Source organism: Zootermopsis nevadensis, unplaced genomic scaffold, assembly GCF_977971745.1.
Source record: "Zootermopsis nevadensis isolate Lab colony 2312 unplaced genomic scaffold, Znev_1.0 Znev_ptg000206l, whole genome shotgun sequence".
NCBI classification, from domain to species: Eukaryota; Metazoa; Arthropoda; class Insecta; order Blattodea; family Termopsidae; genus Zootermopsis; species Zootermopsis nevadensis.
Window position 1 is genome coordinate 8,831 of NW_028259337.1, and position 26,457 is coordinate 35,287.

The 26,457-nt window shown below is 35.4% G+C and overlaps 1 protein-coding gene and 1 pseudogene across 11 annotated transcripts; both read right to left on the bottom strand.

The window, feature by feature from the left end:
* Window positions 1-652: 652 nt before the first annotated feature.
* Window positions 653-26,457, bottom strand: LOC147870731 (structural maintenance of chromosomes protein 6-like). Of its 11 annotated transcripts, none has more exons than XR_015533210.1 (11): window positions 26,064-26,112; window positions 23,169-23,274; window positions 13,613-13,772; window positions 12,986-13,181; window positions 12,270-12,428; window positions 11,451-11,611; window positions 9,285-9,374; window positions 8,801-8,983; window positions 7,854-7,976; window positions 7,116-7,268; window positions 653-1,591 (listed from the first exon to the last, which is right to left on the bottom strand). XR_015533210.1 is itself a non-coding variant. In XM_087342067.1 (11 exons), exons 1-10 carry the CDS (start codon window positions 26,095-26,097, stop codon window positions 7,260-7,262), a joined length of 1,221 nt encoding a protein of 406 aa, XP_087198193.1. In that variant the 5' UTR covers window positions 26,098-26,112; the 3' UTR covers window positions 653-1,591; window positions 7,249-7,259. The 11 variants fall into 11 exon arrangements, 9 of the variants coding, with proteins under 9 accessions (XP_087198193.1, XP_087198196.1, XP_087198197.1 ...); XR_015533209.1 differs by having other exon boundaries at window positions 3,473-7,268; XM_087342067.1 differs by having other exon boundaries at window positions 7,249-7,268.
* Window positions 23,465-23,577, bottom strand: LOC147870732 (U5 spliceosomal RNA; annotated as a pseudogene).

Below are 26,457 nucleotides of genomic sequence, written 5' to 3' on the forward strand. Positions count from 1 at the left end.
TATGGCACTTGCAGCACTCAACACCTAATACGGACATTCCCTGCTCGATAATTTCTCACAACTAAATTTGCAGGAGGGCGTAGACCTTCTGCTTGTTCACTTATATATTTAAATTATATCCTTTTATTGAGACATGAATAATGCAGTCATTCGAACTGATGAATCTAATATGAATTATTCTAAGGCTCCTTATTATCATCATAATGTTACTAAATAAGTTTAATAAACATTAAAGTTCATTGTCTTCACACAAAAGGAACATGTATTTAATTCAACCTTTTGAAACTCCATGAAACAGAGTCTTTCTTCCAAGCTGATGGTCACTCAGCTAGTAAAGTAAGTCCCGCCTTTCAAGGAACACAAAGGTTTGTTGCCAACTGGTCCTTATTGTGAGCCACAAGAATACAGTTCACAGCTTCCTATCCTATTCCAATAAGATGAACTTTAATATTATCATTTCAACTAAGCCTCCATCTCCCATGTGGTCTGACTGATTAAATTTTTTTATCTGGATAAGTTTAAATGAATAACAATGAAGTGCCTGTTTCCATTTGTGATCCTTACAATTACTGATTCAGGATGCTAATCTACAGGTCATCCTCTCAACCACAATGCTGTAAAAGCTGGACCACATAGTATGTAACCACTAAACTCACTTCCAAACAAACATTTATTTTGACCTATCTAAAGAATTAAACAAAATTAAACTAACCAATTATAACTTTAAATTCATTACATAATTTCAGTGCCAATTCACAAAGTCTCTTGTTTTAATTTCATGCCAGAAAATCAGCTATCACTCCCAGAAAAGCAAGTAAGCTCTTATGCAACTGGGGAATGACAAAAATCAGCACATATTAAAAATTCTCTCTTTTTGATTCAGACAAAACTAAGTTACATTCATCTACAGAAAACTTATGAATGAAAAATCCACACTTTAGGTGCTACAGCAAGAACAGGATATACAATAACAGAGTCATAGCTCTATACCCTTAACATGACAAACAATCAAACATGCAATATTTGAAAATGAATAAGAAAAGAGTGAACCAACTCAAATCAGCTAATCTTCAAGACAAAAATGTACATTATAACATTTTATCTAAACATGAACAATTATGCAAATTTAAGACAGGTTTTATTTCAACAAAAATTCTGATTGTGGACTTTATTGTAATAGTGAAACTGGCATATGTTCCAAGAATTTATAAATAAGAACAATACATTAAATAAATCACCATTTCAGATGGAAATTTTATTTTAAAACATAAAATAATATTTATAAGTCAAAGAGATTAAATATTGCACAAATGTTCAAATCTTAGAAATCAGGTGAAAACTTGTTAACATGTGGTACTTTGTTCACTGGCAGTAAAAAGGTTCAAGTAGGAGTCTCTAACCTTACAAAGTTGGTCTCTGGCTCCTTGCAGATACAGTTCATGAGACCCAAAATGCCATTGAGTGGTGTATCCTGAGCTACAAGGATAATGCGATGCTTAGTGTTGCTTTGGATGACAGTCTGCATTTGTGGCAGCCAATCATAGTTCTGGACTGCAATGTAGATCACAACTGGATTTTCCACCATCAATCCCTGAAACAGATTCCACATACGCTTTCTACCAAAATATATATTCTAACAAAAAATCATTTAGTTTACCCAAAGTTTCTTGATGAGCTGATGATCATACTGCCACCTCTGGCTTAACTGGGATTACTTTTTATTAATCATTTTATGGAACAAATCAATGTATTACTTATACAGCATTAAATAACATAATAATTACACTGGATGAAGTGAAAAGTATAAAGAAGGATGATTCAGTATAACCTGTACATTGATTATGTTGTTGTGGGTTGTGATGCCTTGTAGATTTATAGGTAGAATCCAAGATTTCAGAGAAAACTACTGTTTCTACCTTCAGCCTTACACGGTGTCATAACCCAGATGACTATCATCATATTGTCATCTTTACCATAGTGAAAATGTCAGATCTCACAAAGCTGCACAGTGTTCAATACGTAGAAGGGTAAGCATGCTGCTCAGGCGCATGACTCAAACAAGTTAATTGCAGTTTCAGAGCATAATCATACTCTAAAACGGGTCTCTGATGCTCTTGTCAACCCAAGGTGGTAGATTTCCTCTTATATTATGAAATGGAATTACATAACTTGTAAAATTTACTGTAAAGACATTATCCTTATTTATACAAACTGAAAATCTCAGAATGCCTTTTCAGTAATTTCACTCACATCCATACTTATATCTTTTAATGGAGTTTTACTTTTAATCAGTTAAACACATACATATATAAAAGAGGCTAAAAAGCAGCATTACAGTAGACTTATAGCAAAATCAGACAATAAAATAAAAACAACATGGAACATAATAAAAAGGGAGACAGGGAAAATATATTTATCAGAACAAATGCCACCTCTTCTAATAAACAATGAAAAAGTAAATGATCCTGGAACAGTGGCTAATGCCTTCAATAAGTTTTTTCTAACAATTACTGAAAGCTTAAATTTAAATCAAACAGGGACAGAAGATGCTGTTTCCACTTTAAAAGCTGCATTTCCTGTAAACTTTTCTGGTTCTAATATCATTCCAACCACCGAAACTGAGGTGAAAAGTGTAATAAATTCCCTCAAATCAAAAAACTCATCAGGTTATGATGAAATAAGTAAAATTTTGAAGGCTTGTTCAGCTCTAATTAGTCGTCCATTAACCCACATTTGTAATCACTCATTATACACAGGCATTTTCCAGGACCACCTTAAAATATCAGTAGTACGACCACTGTACAAGAAAGGGGACAAAACCAATATGACAAATTACAGACCAATTTCACTTTTAACTACCTTTTCTAAAGTGCTTGAGAAGATTATGTACAATAGATTAAGTCATCATATGCATGCTAACAACATATTAGTCCAGGAACAACTTGGCTTCAGGAAATGTGTATCCGCTGAAGATGCTGCTTTCAAACTAACAGACAATGTTCTAAAATCTGTTAACCAAAAAATGCATGTTGGAGGAATTTTCTGTGATTTAGCAAAAGCTTTTGACTGTGTAAATCATGAAATTTTGTTGGATAAATTGCATTTTTATGGCATTCAAGGAATAGCAGCGCAATGGTTCAGATCCTATTTAACAGATCAAAGTAAAAGCACCTAAAAACAAACGAAATTTTTTCTCAAACTGGGGAACAATAAAACATGGAGTCCCCCAAGGGTCAATTTTAGGTCCCTTGCTTTTTATAATATACATAAATGACCTTCCTCCAATAATAAAAACAATAAATACTTCAACAGAACCCATAATATTTGCTGATGACACAAGCGTTATAATTTAAAATAAAAATTTTGATGATTTCTGTTCAACATCAAACATAGTTCTGTCTCATATGAGTAAATGGTTTACTGCTAACAAGCTGACCCTAAATCTAGATAAAATTTATAACAAATAACTCACCACAATGTGCTTCAAGTATTGGTTATGATGCGAAGTATATACAAGAGTCGATAAACACAAAATTATTGGGTTTGAAAATTGATAATCACCTAAATTGGACTAATCATATTGATGAACTGATACCTAAGTTAAGTGGCGCATGTTACGCAGTTAGATCTCTGTTCCACGTCAGCAACACTGACACACTCAGATCAGTATATTTTGCATATTTTCACTATTTAATGAAATTTGGAATAATTTTTGGGGGGAAATTCATCAAACATCAAAAAGATATTCACTTTACAAAAGAAAATTGTTAGGTTATTGGCTGGTGTAAAACCTAGGAATTCATGTAGAAGTCTATTTAAGAGATTAGAGATCTTAGCTCTCGTTAATGAACTTTATTGTAAATAACCAAGAACTCTTTCAAACTAATTCTGCTGTACACAGCGTCAACACAAGGAATAAAAATCAGCTTCATAGACCAATTGCCAGTTTTCAGAAGAGTGCATATTATGCAGGGATCAAAATTTTCAACAGTCTACCATCAAATCTCACAAGTCTTGTAAATAAAAAGGCACAATTTAAATCAGCATTGAAGAGATACTTAATTACACACTCCTTTTACTCTGTCGATGAATTCCTAATGTCTACAAGTAAGTCGTAATTTATCCTTTGTATTTTTGTGACATTTATATGACTTGTATTTGTATAACATGTATTGTATTATTATGACTTATTCTACATTCTATTGTCATCTGACTAACTTATGGATCCATGGAATGTAATAAAGATGCATGTATGTATGTATGTCCAATCAGGATAATACTTGGAGGGTGGTTTGGCATTAGATGTGTGTGTGTTTGTGTATGAGTAAGTGGCAGTACAGAACAGATTTATTTATTTTCATATCTTGGACCCCCATTAAATTACTTTAATAACCAAATTACAGTCTACTAGTGAAGGGAAAAGGTTGTGTTGTGTTTTGGAAAAAAAACACTTATATAAGAGCATGTGCGAATTCAATAGAACAATTTGCGCGGTCTTAGATTTATTTGCTGTGCTCCCATCTGAAACATGAATTCCTGCATTTACCCCAGTCAGGCAGAGAGGCCATTGGCAAATATATCTGGGGACAATGCCACAGAACGTCTGCATATATAATAAGATTCTCCGCATCATTTCCTATAATTGTGATCTGAACATGGCACGATATAGCATATACTTGAAGACGGCCGTCTTCCGGGTTGTTGCGCCGTGCAGTCTGGTAGAAGTTTACTGACGTTTCAGAGGTCCTTGCTGCCTCCATTATCAGGGCGATAGGTTACTCATAAAAAACAACCCAGTCTCACTGCCATAAAAACCTCAAATCCTACATAGCATATGGTTAGGTTAGTATGAAATGTGTATTTGTCTATATAATGATGCATTATCAAATCCACTATATTTACTGCATTTACTTAAAAGATATCAATACAATAAAATGAGGTGATACATGATTATCTCTGCACCTTTTATGTTCCCCATCTTCACAAAAAGGTTCACATTTCAGAAGGAAAAAAATTGAACGGGGAGGGGGGGGGGGAATGTACTAAAAAAGATGCTCTCCATATACATATAATTTTATGGAAGCTCTAATTTTATGTTTTCAAGCTAATTTATTCTTTTAAAATATCCATCGAAGCACAATATTATATCTGGATGAATTACTTTGTATTAGCAGATCGTTGAAATGTATGACTAAGTGATAGATCTCTTACATGTATAGAATTATAGTATCCTTTAAAGCAGAACACATTTTGTCACCCGAATATTAGTAATTTTAATTTCTGTTATCGTAACATGCTTGTATTTAATTCTTTGGATAAGTCGACATGACTATAAGAGAATGATAGATAAAAACACTTAACTTAAATCTTGAAGAATTCCGTATCTTTATATATTGTATGAGATTTTGATGATGATATTGGTTAATTATTAAATATCTAAGATTGTAGCACCTTATTGGATTGGGAGAAGATTTGGAAGCAGATTTCTGTACTGAAAAAGACAGTCCGAGAATTGGGCCACATGCAGTTCCAGATATTTACAGAAGTAAGGTTTAATAGAAATAAACAGAAATCAGGATTTAATAAAAAAATATGCCTGTAGTCTGTATATAATTTCATTACATCGTCACACTCATAGCTGTAAATATGTTTGTATATCCTCCGATTTGTGAAGTAGATTCTACTTCACTTGTATTTTAGATTTAATTTGTAGTTTAAACAAGACTACTGTGTTTTTACAAAACCTGATGATACATATATATTTATATATTTTAAATCTTGTCCGTCTAATCACAATAAACTCTTATTAAATATTAAAATATTACAATAATTAACATTTAAAATATATCAAATGATGTTCTTTATCGAAATATTCGATTTACATTAGACCATCATTTTTTCACGACATGTTTCAGTTCCTAAAAGAACTATCTTCAGGTGAATATAATTATATGAAGATTCAAATCAATAATAACTTAAATACAATTTCTATATATTATTTTAGCGCACATTTTTATCAGATATCAAACGATGTTCTTTTCCAGATTTTATTCCATTTTAATAGCATACTCGATGTTGTTCTGTATATGTACATCATGCTCGATATGACTTTGGTGTTAATTATTGTAATATTTTAATATTTAATAAGAATTTATTGTGATTAGACGGACAAGATTTAAAATATATATTTATTATATCACAATATGACGCAACTTTACCATCTCCTGATGATATATGTTTCTAGATTTTCCAAAGTACTCAATAAAATTATTCTTTTTTCCATTTCTGTTTGTTTGTTTGTTTATTTCAAAACCCAGTGTCGTCATTAGTTTTCACATGACAAAACTTCCTCACAATAAGAGTGTTAACCACTTTCTTGTCGAATGTAATGTTCGTCTTCTGGACTGAGGCTTGTAAGTAGATTGTAACATTTTGGATTGACGTACGTCCTCCATCTTCCAGGGTGAAGTGATGATAGATGCAGTATCTTTTACCAGTGTGTTCACGTCCACCTACTTACAAGTTTAATCGACATTCAAACTCAGAAGACAAACACTGACATCTTGTCATGAGAACCTCAGGTCTCATTTGAAATTTGTCATAATTATAATAATTTTTCTGAAAGGCGAAGCTGATTTACACGAGTATAACATACCTTTGAAGCAGAAGAAAAGAAAAGTCAATAATGAAGCAATCATGCAGTTTCAGCTTCTTCTGAAGAATGAAACAAGGGAATCCGTTTATGAAGAAAAGTAGAGAAAGTAGAGAGAGAAAGGTGAGTTTGGTTGTATCGATCAGGGCCCTGAAAACCAACCAGACCACTAACACGGCCCTTTTCAGGGCCCTGATCCATACAATCAAACTCACCTTTCTCTCTCTATTTTCTCTCCCTCTCCCACTCTCGCCCACGTGCTACCATTGGTCCAATCCCATAAATGCTCCCATTGGCTCGGGGCAGGCTACACCTTTCACTTCCCGGCCTATAAACCCAGCACCTCACACCCTATTGGCATATTCATCGCCCTGATGACGGAGGCAGTATGACCTCTGAAGCGTTGGGTTAACATCGACCAGACTACACAGCGCAACAACCCAGAAGACAGAAATCTTCATACTCATCGCCCTGATGACGGAGACAGTATGACCTCTGAAACGTCGGTAAACATCGACCAGACTACACAGCACAATAACCCAGAAGACGGATATCTTCAAGATACAAGCTCCTTCTTCTTCACTGTGTATTATTACCCCTGCATAGATCATCCATCCTGTAAGTAAAAATAATATATTATGATATTAAAAGGAAACACTGTCATATAGTTAAGCAGTGTTATTCTACTGACGAAATAAGCAACAGAAACATGTGAACTATCTATTTGTTAGCTAAACAACCAAATCATGCACACAGCAAGCTAATAAATGCAAGTGCTGGCACACAATATAAAAAAAACAGACTAGAATTGTATTCTCGTGAGCCTACTGACAAGGCAACACTTTTAATGCTGCAGAAGTTAACTATTAATCTGTATTTCATGATAACAGGTACACAAACTTAGTCGGTAAACAACGAACTTTTAAAACTCTTAAAATGGCATTGCAGGGGCTGGAAAAGATTTACCACTCACAGAATAGCAAGTATAATTTATGCAATATAAAGCATTAATGTGCACACATGCAGGCACACGTATGCGCACACACAACATCCTATCCAACTTCAAACTTTTCACCAAATGTAACAGCAAAAAAGATTAAATATTCCAAGAACCCTCCAACCCAACCAGACACTGAAGATGAACGTGGTTGATACAGAGAAGAGGCTTAGTATTCTATCTTGCTCTTAGTTTATTTAGTACCTGTGTATTGTAACATCCCCATGGGACTGAATGGCGGATACGCGTTGTGCGGTGAGGAAGATAAACTGGAAGTCTGTCTTCTGTCGGGGATGGTTCGATGATCCTTTGATGATTCATCATATCCTGAAATATAAAATATTTAACTAAAGAAGCAACAAAAACCTTAAAACAAGGACTTACAAAATCACCTATGAAATGCCAATGTAAGGATAACATTTATACAAAGCCTACTCTGCTTCCTATAAATCATGTGGCCTATTTATTCGTTCTACGTGTCGTCTGGTGACGGCGTAGCTTACAGTTCTCATACAATTTACTCTGAATACCATGCATGGCACAGGTCACATTTGAGGATTATGTCTACGATACCTCAGTCTTTGTGGAAATCACTATATTAAAATTAAAATTAAAATATGGTGTATACAGTCACACGCTAAAGTTAGAAATGTATTCCAACTATGAATTTGTGACTCATGAATTCAGAGTGAAAAGCAAACTAGAAGGGATTTATGTACAATGATTCTGTCAAAATAAATACATTAACATCATCACACAATTCTGTTGACCATACACATTTGAAAATATGCAAAATACTGGGCAAATAAATTGTAAAATATGGTACAAAAATCGATAAGGTGTAACATATACAGAAGAAGAATGCAGACCAGATACAGCGCAGAATTGAAACAAACAAGGCAGAGTTACAAGGGAACCAGGGAGATGCTGGCAAGGTGATGAGGCTGATAAAGGCATTAAGATACTTAATCCATGAAGACGAGAAGGTATAAATGAATGAGAAAATGAAAGCCACAAACAATCATTCAAGGCAGAATTGGCACAATGCCTGTACCAAGTACCACAAACTAATTTCTAGGTAACAGGAAACAAGAACAAAAGGATTTGCGAAGTCCTATTTCTCACTGTATTGTACTCTTTGCTGCTCTTACCGCAGAGAAATAAAATCCATCCAAGATATAGAAAGGTGGCTTAATAGCTTCCCAAAGGGCCATGATTAAACAAACAATGGCGTATGAACAATCTCCTGTAGGCATGATGTCTTCTACATGAGGGTCATTCATAGACGACACTTTCACTTCCGTCTGTTTTTGGTGATCAATCTTAATTTCACCCTGCAATCAACATTTGCCAAAATCAAAGTCTCTGAGGAGACACAAACACATTACAAATTAAAAACATAGTTAACAGAACACATAAGAGGCCACAAACATCAAACATCTGATTCAGCTTTCACTATCAAACCCCAAACACTTTTGCCTACATACGATTTAATTTACTTCTATTAATTTTTCACTTAAAATTAAATATCATCCCACCACACGTCTGACAATACGTTGGATTTGAGAGAGACTACTTGTCCATAAAACAGAAAAGTTGAGAAGTACTGTTTTAGAGAAATGTTCTGATTCTTACTTTGCGTCCGCACCCTTGGAGCAAACTCTCGAAAAGGGACTTCACTTGCAAATCAATCATATCACGTGGTTCGATCATGTTTTCTAGAACCTGAAACATACAAAACAGAAACTAAATAACCACAGAAGAAACAGTTCAAATTCCTATAAAATTAGACAACAGCTACTACAGTCTTCAAAAATGCAACTCAAAATACCTGGTAGGGCAGGAGTACCTGAACAGCTGCATTTTCACCTTATCCAGCGAAAAATTATTAGCCACAGCTACTAGGATTCATACTACCCACGTAACAAATATCAACAATTCAGAGGAACATACTGCCTCGATATTTTCAGCCCTAAAGATGGAAGCAGGACGTTCCTCAGGAATGTTGGTATTTACATACAAATCCACATGGATTTACAACCCACAAGACCAATATTTGCGGATTAACAACAACGGCTTCATGAATTCATATTTAACAACTTAACAAATGTTTAACAAGCTAAGAAATGTATGCACAGCGTAACAGTGATGGTCCAATGTCTGTGATGTCAGTTGTCTGGAATCAGCAACAATTGATCCATAACCACTGTGCCCCTGCCAGCAGCTTCCAAAGTCTGATTTCTCACTCAAATGAAAGTAGCATTTTTTAAAAAATGTGCATTTCTCATTTAATAGTACCACACCAAAGGAGTTGCACAGAAGTGGCACTTAATCATTGATTGCAAATGACACCGAGTTTATTACTTTCACTTACATCAAAACTTGATGTTGCAACTTCCAGTGCAAAATTTACAAGTGTAACTCATACTATTACAAAGATTTAACAAAATGTAAGCAAGCACGATAAATATGAAGTTGATGCAATGTTGCAATGTGTAGTCTGGTTGAAACTCGCCTACATCGCAGAGGCGCTTAATGCCTCCGAAACGTTGGTAAATTTCTACCATAACCTAGAAGACAAGTCACCTGATTTCTTGCTGCTTGCACATTACAATCTGCACAAATAGAAAACATTCAAATACAATCTTATTCTTCTTCAGTTGGTGGACCCTGGCTTCCTTACATACAATACAAAATTTCCCTGCCTTATTTTACTTCCCCTGAGTATTACAATTTTTAATAGTAAATGAGTAGTAATTTCTCTGGAATAAACACAGCATAAAACAAACAACCATTGCAGCAGTGTAGTTACCATGTGCTTTATACACAGGAGGTCCCTGGTTCAAATTTCAGCCTGGAGACCTATTATCCTGAGACTTCCCTCAGTCCTTCCAGGCACATCCTGGGTCAGTACCTTAAATTAGGTGAGGACAAGATAGCACTCCCTCCACACCCTTTCCCATCCATTATATATCATCTAATGCCATAAAGTCTTAACTAGTAGCTAATGACAGTGGCGAAAAATAAACCACAAACAAATAAAAATATAATTTTTAAAGCAAGTGACATCCACAAAATCCGTCACCAACGGCGTATTTCCTGAAAGGATAAACAGAAAGTGGGGATGAAATTCGAGTTTCTCACAGAGAACAGGTGAGTATCAAAGTCATGGAAGAACATATTTCCTCCAGTATGTTCCTCCAAGACAAAAGGTACCCACCTACAAACCCACATGGCAACAGACAGAAAATGGGATCTCAAGCCAAGTTAATTGTAAATTTGTCTGAATAAAATAAAACTGGTACTGCTGTTCAGTCTGATATGCATTCACTACAGCGCAGATGCAAATAAGTGCATTACACAATTTAATCATTTAAAGAGGAAATGACAGCCATCTGAATTGTAAAAAAGTTGTAACAAAACTCATTCTATTGTAAACATTAATCAACATTTGAACAGAATAACAACCTCTTTCTTAGATATTAAGGGACGGTAGACGGTAGACTACTGTCCCTTAATATCGGACACACAACACATCACTTACAACCCAATATAAAACATCCAAGCACAACCTCCAAATTTAAAGGAGAGACAAAACTTAAAACCAAACAAATCAATATACGCAACGCAAGATGTACAACAGTTTTTAAAATTGATAGACCTGATGATGATGTAATACACATTGAAACATGTCGTCAATACAAAAAATGTAACAAGATACTCTTTCTTAGAGTTTAAAATGGTAGTGACCTTTCGTTTATTTGACATCGACTCTGCACATGACCATTTTATTTGTCCTACCTTCCTTGCCTTCATAAAGAATTTGTACTTCTGAGAACTGCTACTGTTTAGGAATTCCAGGACATCTTCCCGATTCAGAATTGTTACAGGATTGTCAATTTGTATGTTGAATGCTGAAACAATTTTGTCCAGTTCTTCTTTTTTCCTGGAAATTACTTCACCTGCAACAGGAAACAAGTGAGAAATGATATACACAGTAATGTAACCCACTGACCCAAATGTGATCAACTGCTACTCCAAACAAACTATTTCATTGAGACGGTCGGGACCTGGTGCCAATTTAACGAAGATGAAAGGATAGGCAATGTGCCACTTACAGAAATCTTCAATATTTAAAAGCTGTAAATTTTGTAATATAGTAGAGTCAATCGAGACTATTAGTTTGAATGGAGTACAGTACATAAATCTTGTAAATCAACCTTCACCCAAGTTATTAATTCAATACATCAAGTAACGCGAGTTGAAATAAACTGAAACTTCCTATATAATGCTGTATATGGAGGAAGACCAACAGGACTCTCAGAAAAGAAGAAGCCTAATATGACACTTTTACGCAATTTCAGTAAAATGGGCCTGAAATCTGCGTATCTTTTTAAACAGCCAAAAATAGAACATATTTGAAACAAATATGACAAAACAGACATTTACACATAATCAGTGTGCATGGTAAAATGCCCTCTTAAAACACATATACAATCAGGAAGGGGACAAGTCATATTTTATTTATAAAAAACTAATTGTTTAAAGATAACAAATTTCTTGTTGAGAGCATCCAATATATGAGATGAAGGAAAAGCAGAGGGAAAGAAAGCCCAGTACCTTCTTCTGACTTTATTTCGTATGTGCCGCGACCAGTTGCATCGAAGCGTCTCCTTACAATTATATGGTCACCATATTGTTCTCTCTCGTAATTAAGGTGACCAGTATTCTTCAATGTCACTTCGATGGTAGCAGTGACTTTACCCTTCTTTATAAATTCTGGAAGAAACAGGAACAATTCTAAAATTCTGATACACACACTTAATCTTCCTTCCAATATCATATGAAATAAAATTAAAGTTTTGGACCAAATCCACTGTTCATTCAGTATTAGGTTAACTGAGGGGATCCTTCGCAATTCTCATGTTCTCTAATTCAGTCATTTGGGCTTGATGATATTAAACATCACGATCTTACAAAATTTACTTAATGGGTTGGCAATAAATACCATGGTATAATTTTTTTTATCAGTGCAGGAATGGTAAGTCATGGTAGGAGAATATCCAGCGCACAATATGCTGGATCTTCTCTGCCCCCTGAGTTACCAAGCTCACACATGTACACACTATGAATTATTTTATATAATCAGATTAAAGAAATTTAAAAACATAAATAATATGTACTGGGAAATTAGTTTTAAGGGAAGATAAGAGATGACAAATTTCAGTTCATTACCTGTGTAGACTGTACACTCAGACTTTTCAGACTGGACTAAATTCAAGCTAGATAAGCAAAGACTAAACCTATGACCTTAGCAACTTGTTACAATATGTTACCTTTCAAAGAGGTTCCTCTCTTAATAGCTCTTGGGTTACCTCCCAAACCAAGTACAAGAGCATAAACTATCGCAGTTTTGCCACTGCCATTCTTCCCAAAAACAAAATTACCTCTTCCGTTCAGACGAACCTCCAAGGATGAGTGGCACATGAAATTTGTTATGTATATTTTTTCAATGATCCCAGATTTTGGTTCCTGTAATGTCAATATTCTTTTAAAATAAAATTGCAGTAAACTCTACAAATGAGGCAAACTTGTCCCTGAGCACTAGAACCATGCTAGTTCAGTTGCAACACATCAATCACATTTATAATAATCAATCTTCAGGGGCTCCTATAATGTATAAAGTTCCACACTTTTCTGTCAATTCATGACACACAGATTGAAACTTCAATCTGCAGTACAACAAAAGTGGAACTCCAAGATCCAAATTCTTAAAATGTTCACACATGAATACACGACTTAGAAGAAACCCAGGCACCAAAACAAATATTTAGTAACATGGCAACCTGGTACATATTATAATTTATGCTCTGCGTGTGTAATCATGTGCCTATAAATAAGGACTCATATACAGTATATATTCACGCATGTACGCGCACACACACCAGTTACATAGAACTCACATTTGAGGGGTGTCCACTAGAACTGGATTCGTCTCCGTCATTATCTCTTCGGAATTTAGAGGTGCTCGGTGCATCGTCTGATTCTCGAACTCGCTCATCTCGACTGCCAGAGTTCTTTTGTTCAAGTGAAGCTCCTTTCACATTCATTTTTAAAGATGACCTACAGAATCAGAAACATGTGAGAACTACAACTTTACTTCTTAGATAATTTCATAAAAATGTAACAAACTTAATTTGACAGACTTCAACACAACTTACATGCGTAATACCTGTCTCATATAAACCGTACTTCTTGAATGAATTATCCTAGAAATAAGATAGAACTTTCTTTCTGCTGTTACGTCCTCCCTTACATCCAAACTAAGTAACCACATCTAAACAATTACTCATAAAACACACAAAATATGTAGCTTAAACTCAAATTTTAAATATTTCACGATACTGTATCACATCACTACTCGCTTACACAGGCCCACCTGACTCAATTCTCATTCAGCTAGACACTAGATGTACGTAATTTTTAATAGGTCTTATTTCATAAGGAATTCAAGAATAAACAAATATGCAATTTCCACATTTACTTCTAGTCAATCAACATAATCTGGACATGTGAAGGCCAGAGTGAGCGAGCAATTTCGCATGAGATACGGGTCAAATGCCATTTTTAGATCAATGAAATCTAAAATCCTACAATGAGCTGGGTTTATGGCTTGAAATAGAAATCTAAGGAATTCACACTGAATTTCTTGGTAAACATCAATTTGGAAGGCACGTACTTGGAGGAGCTGGTAATTATATAATTCCCCGTGTTACATGATGGTGTTCGCTCGACTCGCCACCAAAGTCAATTTCCATTTATGCCTGTGTCCTGCCAGTGGTCTCCTTACTTCAAACATGAGGTACACATTTCATATACCTCCAATGCGCGCTACATGTCTCCTCCATCAAGCCCTCCTAGATTTTATTATCGTAACAATATTTTTGAATACGCTGGATACTACGTGCAGAACGTAAAGCCTTTGTGTTTGCATTTCTGTACAAAAAGTGCTCAAAATCGTTTATATCGAGGGGAAAGTATGGAATTTGACATAAACCGACCAGTCCAAAAAAAGAATATTAATTAACAAGAAACAGAACAAGGGGGAACAAATTACAAAATATTCTATCAACTGGTTTCAAGGCACACATTTCTTTCTACTCGGATCCCAAATACATCCATCCACATTCAATTCGACTCGAATGTAGAGAAGTTTACACAGCCCTGTTTTAGTTGCAAAGAATAACAACATACTAGGTCTCTCTTCACACACGAACATGTTTTGGTCATTTAAAATTACGTAACTTCAGTATCGCAAACCAGACAGCGTCGAATGACAGAATAATTAGTTAATAATTAACCGGAAAGTATTCAGGATGGACGGCCAGTGGCGTAGTTTAAGGTACCATCCAGGCATCTTCCTGGAGATACTGAGGAAAATCATGAAATACCTCCATCAGAAAGCACGGTCTTTGGGCTGAGAACAGAGCCTCACAAATACGAAACCCGAACTGTAATTATGTGACTGCGATGATGTTCTTTGTCACTGAACAAGTAGACCTATTTTCTATACGTGTTTGAGGATTCTTACGTTAGTAAGGGAAAATTGACTGCATAAAAACGTAACAAATGGCTGCTCAGTCAATATGTTCTTGAAGAAAGGTACATTTATCATTAATTATATTACAAAAATAACGTTATATAAATCAATAATGGACTGAATCGTTTCCTTGGCTTTATAAACTCGTCATTAAAGAAAAACTAAGATGATTTTGGTAAGATCTGAGTTCCCCACGGCGACGAGTATGATGATGGGGGCACAAGGATCTGAAACGGCGGTCAATATCTACCAAACTATAAACGGCTTCCGTACAGACTAAACTTTTAGACGACTAATAGTGCCTTCCACTGACGTTAAATTGTTTCGACGGGTAAGATCGAGCGAGTTCACCCGGTGACTGCCACGACTGCACACTGGCCGGCAGAAAAGCAGCTCATTCATTACAATTGCAGTGCCTAATTGGGCACCTCCAAATACAAATTAGAGAAAAATCCGGGCCAGCCTTGTGACATATTCTGGCCTCCTGACGATAACTGACAGATACAATGACCTGAATGTTAACGCCATCCGCAAGTTAAAAATGAACTCGGACACGCTGTCAAAAATGTATCCCCTTTTAAACCGTTGCTCTAACACTTTTAAGTTTTTCATTCGGGCTACTACGGCAACCGCTGCTCGTTGTTGTCCCCATTTTAAAGAAGAACAATTAGGATTCTCTTAGCTCGAATGTGACTCCGATGCAGTTCGAAGAGCCTCACACAACAGTTAAATGGAGTATTCTAATTGTGACTGCGCGTGGTACGTGCAGCGCGTCCTTCGTTCGCGGATGAAAACGGCACCTGATGTGGAGGGCAGCTGCTAATACTTTAAAGGTTGCTGTGTATGCGAGTGGAAATGTATATGGATTCTGAAAGACTAAATATAATTAATTCATCAACACAAATTACAGGACAGAATTTAGCAATTAGTAAAACTCTTACTGGTGAATACCATAACATAAGTGTAAAAGTTTCAACCTGTAGTTTAATATCACCTTAGCTGTACACACAGCCACGTTGTTCACGATCTCGCAGTTTAACAGCTTTCAGTAGAGGGACAAAAATGTTTGGTACTGGTGAACAGTTGTAATTACAACTAATACTTTTGCTGCAATGTCACTGACAATTAAAAAAACTGGCACAAGAACAAATACAAATAAAAGCTTTCTTACTCAGACTAGTGACAGAGTCCTCAAGCAATACGGTACGATCCCTAACTCACAAAGCAAGATGCAATCAAGCCATGGCCAGTGCATGCCTTTCAAATTCCAATGCAATGCCAAATGTAGAATGACTTTCAATAAAAGATAATCATCACAAGGCACAGAAAGTATGATCCCAAAATCCTAACAAGCTGTCTTTTTATACTAAAACACATAAGCTCCATTAGGCCCTCATGCTATTGTCATTAAAGAAAAAAGTAACCATATTTATTCCTCTGTTACTTTAATAATGCTTTGTCATTTCCGAGGAACACTTATCATAAACTGGCAGGAACATTGTAAATTATAAATTGTACAGAATACAGCAATACCCAGAGGAACTGAGGAAAATAATGAAAACTGAAAAGTTAGGGTATCAGATTTGAATCCTGAGACTATGGTGAACTGGAAAGAGAGTAAAACAAAGCAGCTGTGGCATATTTTGTTATATAGTTCACTGGAATGATGAGAAAACATCAGTCTTGACACCTGTAACCAATTTCAGGATGTAAGCCACATACAGCGGTATAAATTTTTCCTATTAATTATAGTTAATACATTCATTCCTCAATTTTTAAAGGCAGATATTCCCTTTTTTATTGCTACATATATAAAAATTAATTTCATACTCATTTAGAGAAAAATTATTATCGATATGGTAACGTGATACATTCACATACTAAATAAAACCTACAAGTAAATATGTAGTACACACACATTTAATATAATGAACACTGCTAATTTGATACTAATTAAAACAAATTATATAAACAACAAAATTATTATTCTTTAACCCACTGCTCCTCAGACTGTACAAGAAGAAAAACACAGTGAAATGTCACCTGTAATTTTAAACTGGGTTTAAGGCACTACAATCTACTGTTTAAAATGTTTTAAAAATAAATTTAAATGGTGGCATTTGACATCAATATATGACGATTCACTTGTGGGTACAAGTCGATTGCTGAGGTACCAACTGAGAAGCTACAGAATTAAATATGCTATCTTGTTATTTGTTTCATAGAGATCCTTGAAACAGCAAAGAGCATTCTCAGATTTTTTTGTTCAATATTTGGACCAAATACGTATGCTGCAGGACCCTTGTAAGGGGGGGAGACATTTAGACAGGGGTAGGGGTGATTTGACTGAAGAGTATCAATGGGATTAGCAGAGCAAGGTATTGTATCACCTGCCTGGAAAGAGTAGTAAACTATAGCACATCCCACAGTACTGCAGTATGATACAGCTTGCTTTTATGATATATAAAGAGTTCAATTTCTTCCCAATAAAAAATGACAATCTCATAAACTCGTGGGTATTTTAAGTAGAGCTGAAGTCTGAACTTCATTCCCTCAAATATATACACAGTCATAATGATATAAACAGGGGCATTTTAAACTGCCTTTAGACTGTTTAGTCCGATTTTGACATTCTGCAGGAAAACAAAATTCCTTTTAATTATTCCAAATTGTTTGAAAATTTCAAGTGAATGTTAGTTAGAGAATCCTTTCCTTAAAGTGGATGATTAGGTTAAAAATTAATCTTTGACGTACTGTCAAGCCTTAGAAGCATTTTGGACATACACAGTGCTATTTGTCTGAATATACAAACATTATAACAATATCATGACACAACAGGACCATATAGTCCTATTCAACCAACCACACACACACAAATTAATGGGACACTTAACCCTTAAAGCTTAGGAACATTTGTTCACACAGATCAACGCTTATATCGTCCAGTAACCGAGACCTTCAACAAAATGATGGACACCAAGAGAATTCAATGGATGTCATGGTATTGGCCAAATTTTATTTTAGATTTTAATTGAATTATTCTTATTACCAGATGCCATACTGCCACAACAAGCTGGTTCAATTTCACTGTCAAATGAGATTACTTCATCAGAGACACTCTTCAAAATTAGATGTTCTCTATTTCGTTCCTCAAGTTTCAACTAAACGTAACTTCAATACATATGTCAGTTTCTGTAAACATACGACGTAGGTCATTTACAGTATTCAAACTTCCAAAACAACAAAAATCACGCAACTACAAACAATGAATGAAGTATTATTTGTTGTGGCAACATTGCGTGTTTCATCTAGCTTACATTCAGATGTCACTGACAAGACATCATCCCCATGTGATCTTTTGGTAAAAATAACTTTCATAGGGTTGGTAATCTTAATTTCAATTTCGGAGTTGTGTGTGTGTTTGCTTACAGTTCAAAAAAATATATTCTAATTCATATGAAATTTGAAGTGCTTCTTCCTGGAAACCAAGAAGATATTTTAGAAAAGTCAAAAACTCAGTCCTGAATTTGAGTGCTGGTGATGGTGCTTCCTGTTGCTTGGAAACTAGACATGAAAGGACAGTGCCATGACCGAAATTGCTTTTTTCAATAAGCAGACCACAGTAAAAATGGCTGCAACTCCAAAAACAGAGATACGGGTGAGAAATGGCCAATGAATTTTGCTTACAAAACATCTTGTTCCTGCTCATAAGGTTCTTTTACATGCCCTAAAACTATGACATGAGACCGCCGGCTTTACTTCCCCTCTGAAGAAAGTTTTATCATCCTTAAAAGTCCACCGACCTTGGCTGGGTTTGAACCCGTGAACCCTGGGTCCAGTGGCGAAAACGCTAACCACAAGTCCACTGAGGGCAACTTAAAAGTACAATAGTCAAAACAAACAGGTAAGCAGATTAATACGGAGCAATCACATTATTACACATTATCAGACTTTCATCTCATCATGCTGACTTAAGAAGCAAGTAATGAATTCCCTATTTCTACCTGCTGACTCAGACGACTCCACCTTGATGTAGTAGCCTCCACATCTGATTTCACTGTCTGTGACATGATGCCATCATCCACAAAATGACGTCCAATATCCTGGATCTTGGCCAGGCGAGCTTCTAGATGATTTCGAATGTAGTTTTCAAGGTCCTTCAAAAGAATTGCTAAATCATTTACTTTCACAAAACATAAAAGTAGCTATAGTGACTTCGAAAGCGATCCAGGAATGACACTTTTTAGGATATAAGCCAAAAGACCGATCATTTGCAGGAATTCCATAATCTTCAAACACAACTCCATATAAATTGTTTGTTCTTTAATGTGTTTACTCATCAAGGAGATGTGCAGAAGACTGAAATAAGAATTATAACCTTGCAAGCTACCCTGAAAGACCATTTCCTCAGAACTCACTCTGATCCATAAATTTCAACAAGAGATGTGAAAATGAATATAAGCCAGTTCAGAATGTAACTGCTACATAGCCTGCAGATATGGAGTCTTCTCAAAGGTTTCAAACTCAGTTATTCTGACCGAGGATTTTTGTGGGGTCTCCTTAGTATTTTCACATAAATGCAAGAAAACTGCCCTAAAGTAGACTCTCCCCTCAAAACTACCCTACTCCTATTCATTCAGTTACGAGGGAAAAAAATGTGTTAATGCCTGCACTCATCACCTTCACAGTAAATAGTCTACATGCATTATCCTCAGAAGGTAAATTTCAGATTCACTGAATATGTAACATTTGAGGTTTCCACAGTGACAAATCCAAAGACAATGATCACTGGTAAACTTATACCAGACCACAGAAGACAGCCATCTTATGTCTGGTCATCTGACTAAGTGATTTCCCTAATCGCTTCTCTAGTTTGTCCAACCAATCCATTTCTTGGGCAACCAAAGCTGATTAAGGAAAATTCTCATATTTTATTCAATTACAGAAATTTCAAAAAAACAAAAACAGATGATAGCTGAAAATAAACTATAAACTCTTGCCTGACTTACAACATGACGTAAAGTCACCTGGTAATTAAACAATATCTTACTATTAAATAACACACGTAACATTTATGCACACTGAGTGGAAACATAGTGAGTATGCATATACTGAAAAACGTGAAATGATTCAGCATCTGTGCGTCAGTCACCAAGATCCAGTTATCATCTGACTTACTCATCACCCAAATGACTGAGGCTGCAAAGCATCTCAGCAATATTATGGTAAAATTAGGATGAGCGAAGAAACATAACCAGACTTTTCAGTAAGTTTGTTGAAGGAATCTGAGCAGTTGTAAGAAATGTGTGTCTTCCAAAACAATTCATCGAAGATCTCAATGGAAGCCCAGCGACACCAGAAACAAAAAGATCACAACATCAAAATGCTGATACGTTTTTCTAATTTCAACAGAAACAACCATTATAAAACTGTTAATATAAAAGTACATAAATCTAAACAGTTCTGTCAGTACAAAGTTCCTCTGTTACGGATGATGGCACAGTACAATCTGTTAAATCATTCTCCATAAATTCAAAATCACAGGATGTATCATTTAGAGGTTATGAATCTCGATGTAAGGTCATGTGTCGTACTTGCAATTTACATTTCTTAAAAACTAGCAGAACATATGAAATAAGCAATATTGCTATAGACATCTGCAACATTTCAGAAATATCTTTGACAGAAGAAACAATTAGCAGACCTCAAATAGGTAAGCTGTTTCAAAATTTAAAAAAAAATAAAATGACTTTCATCGAAGATACTGAAATTTTACAGTCCAACAGTAAAGCAGATAAAACGTTATACAAATTAGGGGACTTGTTTACAAATAAATCAGACATCTCACCAAATGTAAGTTAATAAGGATGGATTCTCATTCTGATACAAAATCTTAAGAACCAACATACTGCTGCAAAATTTGTCTCATCTGCTGACTTACAAGCGGAAGTAGAGTCAAGTCAATGTGTCAAAACTCCTGGAAAACTTCAGAAAGAACCTTATTTCCTTTCCAAGAAAATCAGAAGTGATAAAACAATGGTTCATGGGTAACCCCAAAACAAATCTTCAAAATTAACAGGTCTAGTATGATGAATCATAAAAGAGGCCAGACGAGTTCACTCAAATGCAAGGAGCACATAGAATGTCCTCCTCTTTTGATGTAAACAGAAATCTGTATTGGGAGTTTATTTCATATATAAGTTTTTCTAAATAAAATGTTGTGATTGCTTTCTTCACTCTGTTGTTTGTGCAGAAATTTCTGACAACCATTCCGGCTGTTGCGCATTTCTTAACATATTCCTCCGCATTTAGTATTGCGCGACTTTTCGTTCTTCCAAAAACTCAATTTAGAATTCAAAGCGAAAAGGTTTCGATGACATCAATGAAATAAAGGGGACAATCAAAGACTAGGTTTTCAAAATTCCACAGCAACTTATAAAATTACAGAAGCTCGGTATTTGCTGTAACAGGTTTGAAAGGGTACTTCCAAACAGAACAGCATCAAATAAGTACTGAGATAAAATTTCAGTATGGAAATTTAACTTGTCACATCTCGTGACACTGGCTATTAATGAAACAATAGGAATGTGATTCCTCACAGAAACTGCAGGATACAGAATGCCGGATCTTAAATGTAACAAAGATAATACAGAAGAACCAATAATAAATATGAGGACAACATGAAAACTATGAAAAGATGCATGAGAACAGAATTCCAAAGCCACTTTATCAACATAAACCGAAGAGTAGAACAATCCAGGAATGCCTGAAAAAAAAAACAGAATAACTTTAATCCCTGTATATGGGGCAGGCCAAAACTTAATCCATAATGTTGATGTTGATCACGATGAGACGAAACACCTTCAAAAACCAAAGATGATAAATTCAAGTTTTAGATCCTTTACAGCAACACATTCATAAAAACAGGCCAAATCTTTGGCAAGATGAGAGGACAGTATTACTTTTGACAACTTATTCCTGTCCGAAAAAACAAATAACAGTGTTCAAACATTTACCACAAGAAAAAATCTTAAAGAAATTTAATTTTCAATCATACATACACAAACAATAACAGTAGAGATTCTTGGGCAATGACATTCCAGGCTTTTTACAAAAATAAAGTATGTTACAAACATATTTCCAACTCAGTCCTCAGTTATGAAGATGGCGATATGCGTTCAAACCACGAACAAAGGACAAGTAGCGGCTTTGTCATTACGCGTGAATCGAGTGAAGTTATTTACTTCTCAGAATGGCACGTGTAAAATACCCACAATATTAATGCATAAACGTACTCAATTTCCCTTGCCCAAGTCACATACATTCGAATATGCAGTCAATTTCTAGCGTTCTTCTTCCAATCACCGCCCGCACAACATTCGCAAACAACTCAACACAACACAACCTCAAATTGCAAAAAACGAATATGAACGTACGTTGCAGCGTCTTAAAGGATAACCGAATGACAACAGGAAAACCATAACGATCCACACTGCAATGAATATTCTGATTTAATACCTGGGTCCAAGAGTTACGAAGGGAACTGACCCTCAAAACACAAAGAAACTAAAACAAGGCGGGGTCCTGCGCAAGCGCAAGACATCGTCACTTGCCAGCAGTCACAAGTTTCGTGCAAGCAAGCCGCTCTCTCTCTCTCTCTCTCTAACCGAATTGCTCATGACTGAGCATCCTGACCCCACATGCGTTGCTTCAATAGGCCGTGTTCAATACACTCTCAATAAAGTATCACCACGGTACATAACACAGGAAAGCCGATTTCACTGCACTACACATCACTAGAAAATTATCAGGTCAAGACTTCCGATACACCTGGTGGTTTACTTTCATACTTTTACAGGTTCCCTGTGCTGAAAGAAATATTCTCTGTACATCGGAGAGAAGTAATGATGAACACTTACCCTTTAGACGGGCCGCTGGCACACGCAGCTGGATCTTCCTGCAAGCCAGACAGCTGATCCTGAACAACATGCTTTACTCTCTTTCTTGATGGACCAGGTTCCATTGCTGTGAACATACAACATGTATAAAGAAAATACAAGCAGTTTTCATCTAGGATTTGACATGGGCAATGGAATTTGTAATAGTGAATTGATAAGGACACGGTAGTGTTTGAGAATAATATTACGTTAGATCCCAAAACTGCACAGAAGTCTTCTTTTTTCTGACATTCTCAATACAACAAAGTTAAAAAAATAAATCAGTAATCTAAATGTAGGAATGAAACTGTATGAACCATATGTTCCCCTCAACAGAAATCTTCAGTAAAAGGCAAAAGATTTATGCGAATATCAAGGGAAACCTGAGTTTTTAAATAAGCTAAATAATGTAGAATAAAAAATTAGATAAAACCCCAAGCATTTGGGAAATGTGTGATTATTGACGTTGAAAGAAATACGAGTATAATGAAATAACAGTATGTAACGACGCCATGCTGCAGAATTCCGCCCCAAAACATGTAATGACACACACCCTACCACTTACAATCTGGTACCTTGAAACAGTGGGGTGCTTCCTCAAGTATAAACTTTAACCTTTTGCAGCTGAAACTCGTGCAAATAATATTTAAAAATCAACTTTCTTTTTCTAACAAAAAACAGCCTAATCAACTGGTGAATGCTCTTTAGCAAAATTATCAATGCTGATCAGCCTGCAAACTAGTATACCAATTCATCAATGAAGATGAACATGACAAAAATTTAAACCAATGGCAATGGTATATCACCTACGATAGATGTGACAGACATTAAGAGTGTCCCAAGTTACATCTGTCATTTCCATACGGTTATCTCTGCACGAATATCATAAAATGTAAATGTTGTGCATTGAGGGAATTTCTATAAAAGCCCATATTATATTGGACCAAATTGTATCCTTGTATTTAAATACGTGCTCAAAAGCTGTCATTACAATAAAAAAGTCATTCAAATTCTGAATGAAAGTTCTGTAACAAGTGAATAATATGGGCATGTGAATTCTTGCAAAGCAGAAGCAATCTCCTGACCAGCACATCAACATCCAGTCACAATCCCTGCAAGATTTCAACACTGGTATAGTGAAGATAGTTTCAACAAATGTTCTCAAACAAAATGAACAACAGCAAGACCAGCAACGAACATTCACATAAAAGACACACTGCACCTTAAATTCATGGGCAAGGTCTGTGTTGGAAAAGCTGGCAAACAAATCAAAAGAAAACACAAGATACACACACAGATTTCAAACTCGACGTAACATTTGGGTTGTGGGGCTTCCATAAAAATAAATCTGTAACAGGCACAGTATCTTCACTCTCAGTCTGAAGCCATTTTTCAGTTCACTGTCAATCTTTTCAAAACTTCTCATAGCACGCACCATGACATGAACTTTTGATTTCCTCATTTCTTACTAACTCTGGAGAAAGTTTCCCCATAATCAAACCAGTGTTACTGGACTCCCAGAAAACTATGCCCAAAATACGCCATCAGTAGGTCAGCCTGGTATATGGTGTTCTTTCAAGGATGGAATCACTCAATCCCTATCACATACTTTTATTATAAATTCTGTTGCCCATTTTCTGTTCTCAAATTTCCTAAGTACACGAAGCCTTTGTTTTACTGTCAGTAGAATTTTATTATGATTTTCATCCACCTTCTTTAGAACCCCCACCCCCACCCCACAAGTAAGTTGAAGGCCTATTTCACCTGTGCTTATTTAAAAAATTAGTAATGCATGAATATTCCAAACACTCATAATCAGGAGCTTACTGAACAAGTAAGAACCCATAAATTTCTCTTTCATGACATTATGCAATCATAATGTACAAAGTCAACAGATTTCTAGTACTTTCCTTTTGCAACCATGACAGGCCCAATATAGACAAGTTGGTGGGGAGTGGAAATATTCTACTTGAGTGTGCGCTTTGGAATACAGACAAATCACATATTGGATTAACTGACAATTCATCCTTAAATAGGAATGATCATACCAGACACGGATTACAACTTAATTCAGAAGGCAAGTAGAAGCTTGTGCAACTCACTGCTAATTAGATTAGGTGCAAACTGGATACCTGTAATCACTGATGTAAGATCTAACCCTTCTTTTAGGCTTAAGCCCAAATCTGTCACCAAATACCTGAAAGATGTCTACATCAATGCTAATAAACCAGTTCTAAATTCAGAATACAATCAAGATAACAATTCTGTGGTGCACCATCATAACATAAGAGGACTTTCAAACAAAACTGATCAACTATCAGTGTCCATTAATAATAAACACACACCCTAATCTGTGTTTAACCCAACACCAGAGGTAAAACTTGAAAATGTTACTTTTGGAAGTACTTACTCTAGATGAAACATGGTAAAAGAAGGTGCAAGTATTATTGCCAAAAAGAACCTAAAATTTAATTAGATAAATGTATTGTGTCACTAAAATAACAAGAAATAGATGCTGCATTGTGCAATTGGAATCTAAACATTCCAACATATATGTCCTAGCTATATATAGAGCCCCCACTGGCAATGCTGACTTTCCTAAACAAGTTACAAAGCATTATAAATTATCTTTATAAACCTACAGCACAACATCGTCAACTGTGGTCCCATTATCATCAATACAAATTATCTTATTGAAATTTACAATAAAAATGTGTAAAATGCTCGAGTAGCATCTTCCAATGTCATGGCAACAGTTAATTTCCCCATAAGAATCCAAAATTACTCCATCTGATCACGATGTATGACTTCTAGTAATATTAATAATAAAAAATCGATCTCCAGTTATCATAAGTACAGAATACCAATCAGACTCACAAATGAAGACACTATTAAAGAATGTATCTCTCATCGAATGAAAATTGGGAATGAGTATTAAACAGCCTTGATGTAGATTCAAAATTTAACACATTAATAAATAATCTCTTAAAAATGTATAAGCAAGTTTCACCACCAAAACAGTGATAAAATATCTGAAAAGAATGATTGGATCACAAAGATAAAAAAAGATTAACTAATTTGTCAATAGTGGAACAACCAAATAATGAAAATTCACTGCACGAAATATTTTAAAATACTTACTTCCTCGAGGTCTAAATCAGATTAAATGTGAGAATCAGACTAAACAACCTAGAGCAACCCAACAAAATAAAAGCAGTCTGGAAAACATGAAAAAATTAAATCATGGAAATATTCTACAGAAATATTGACC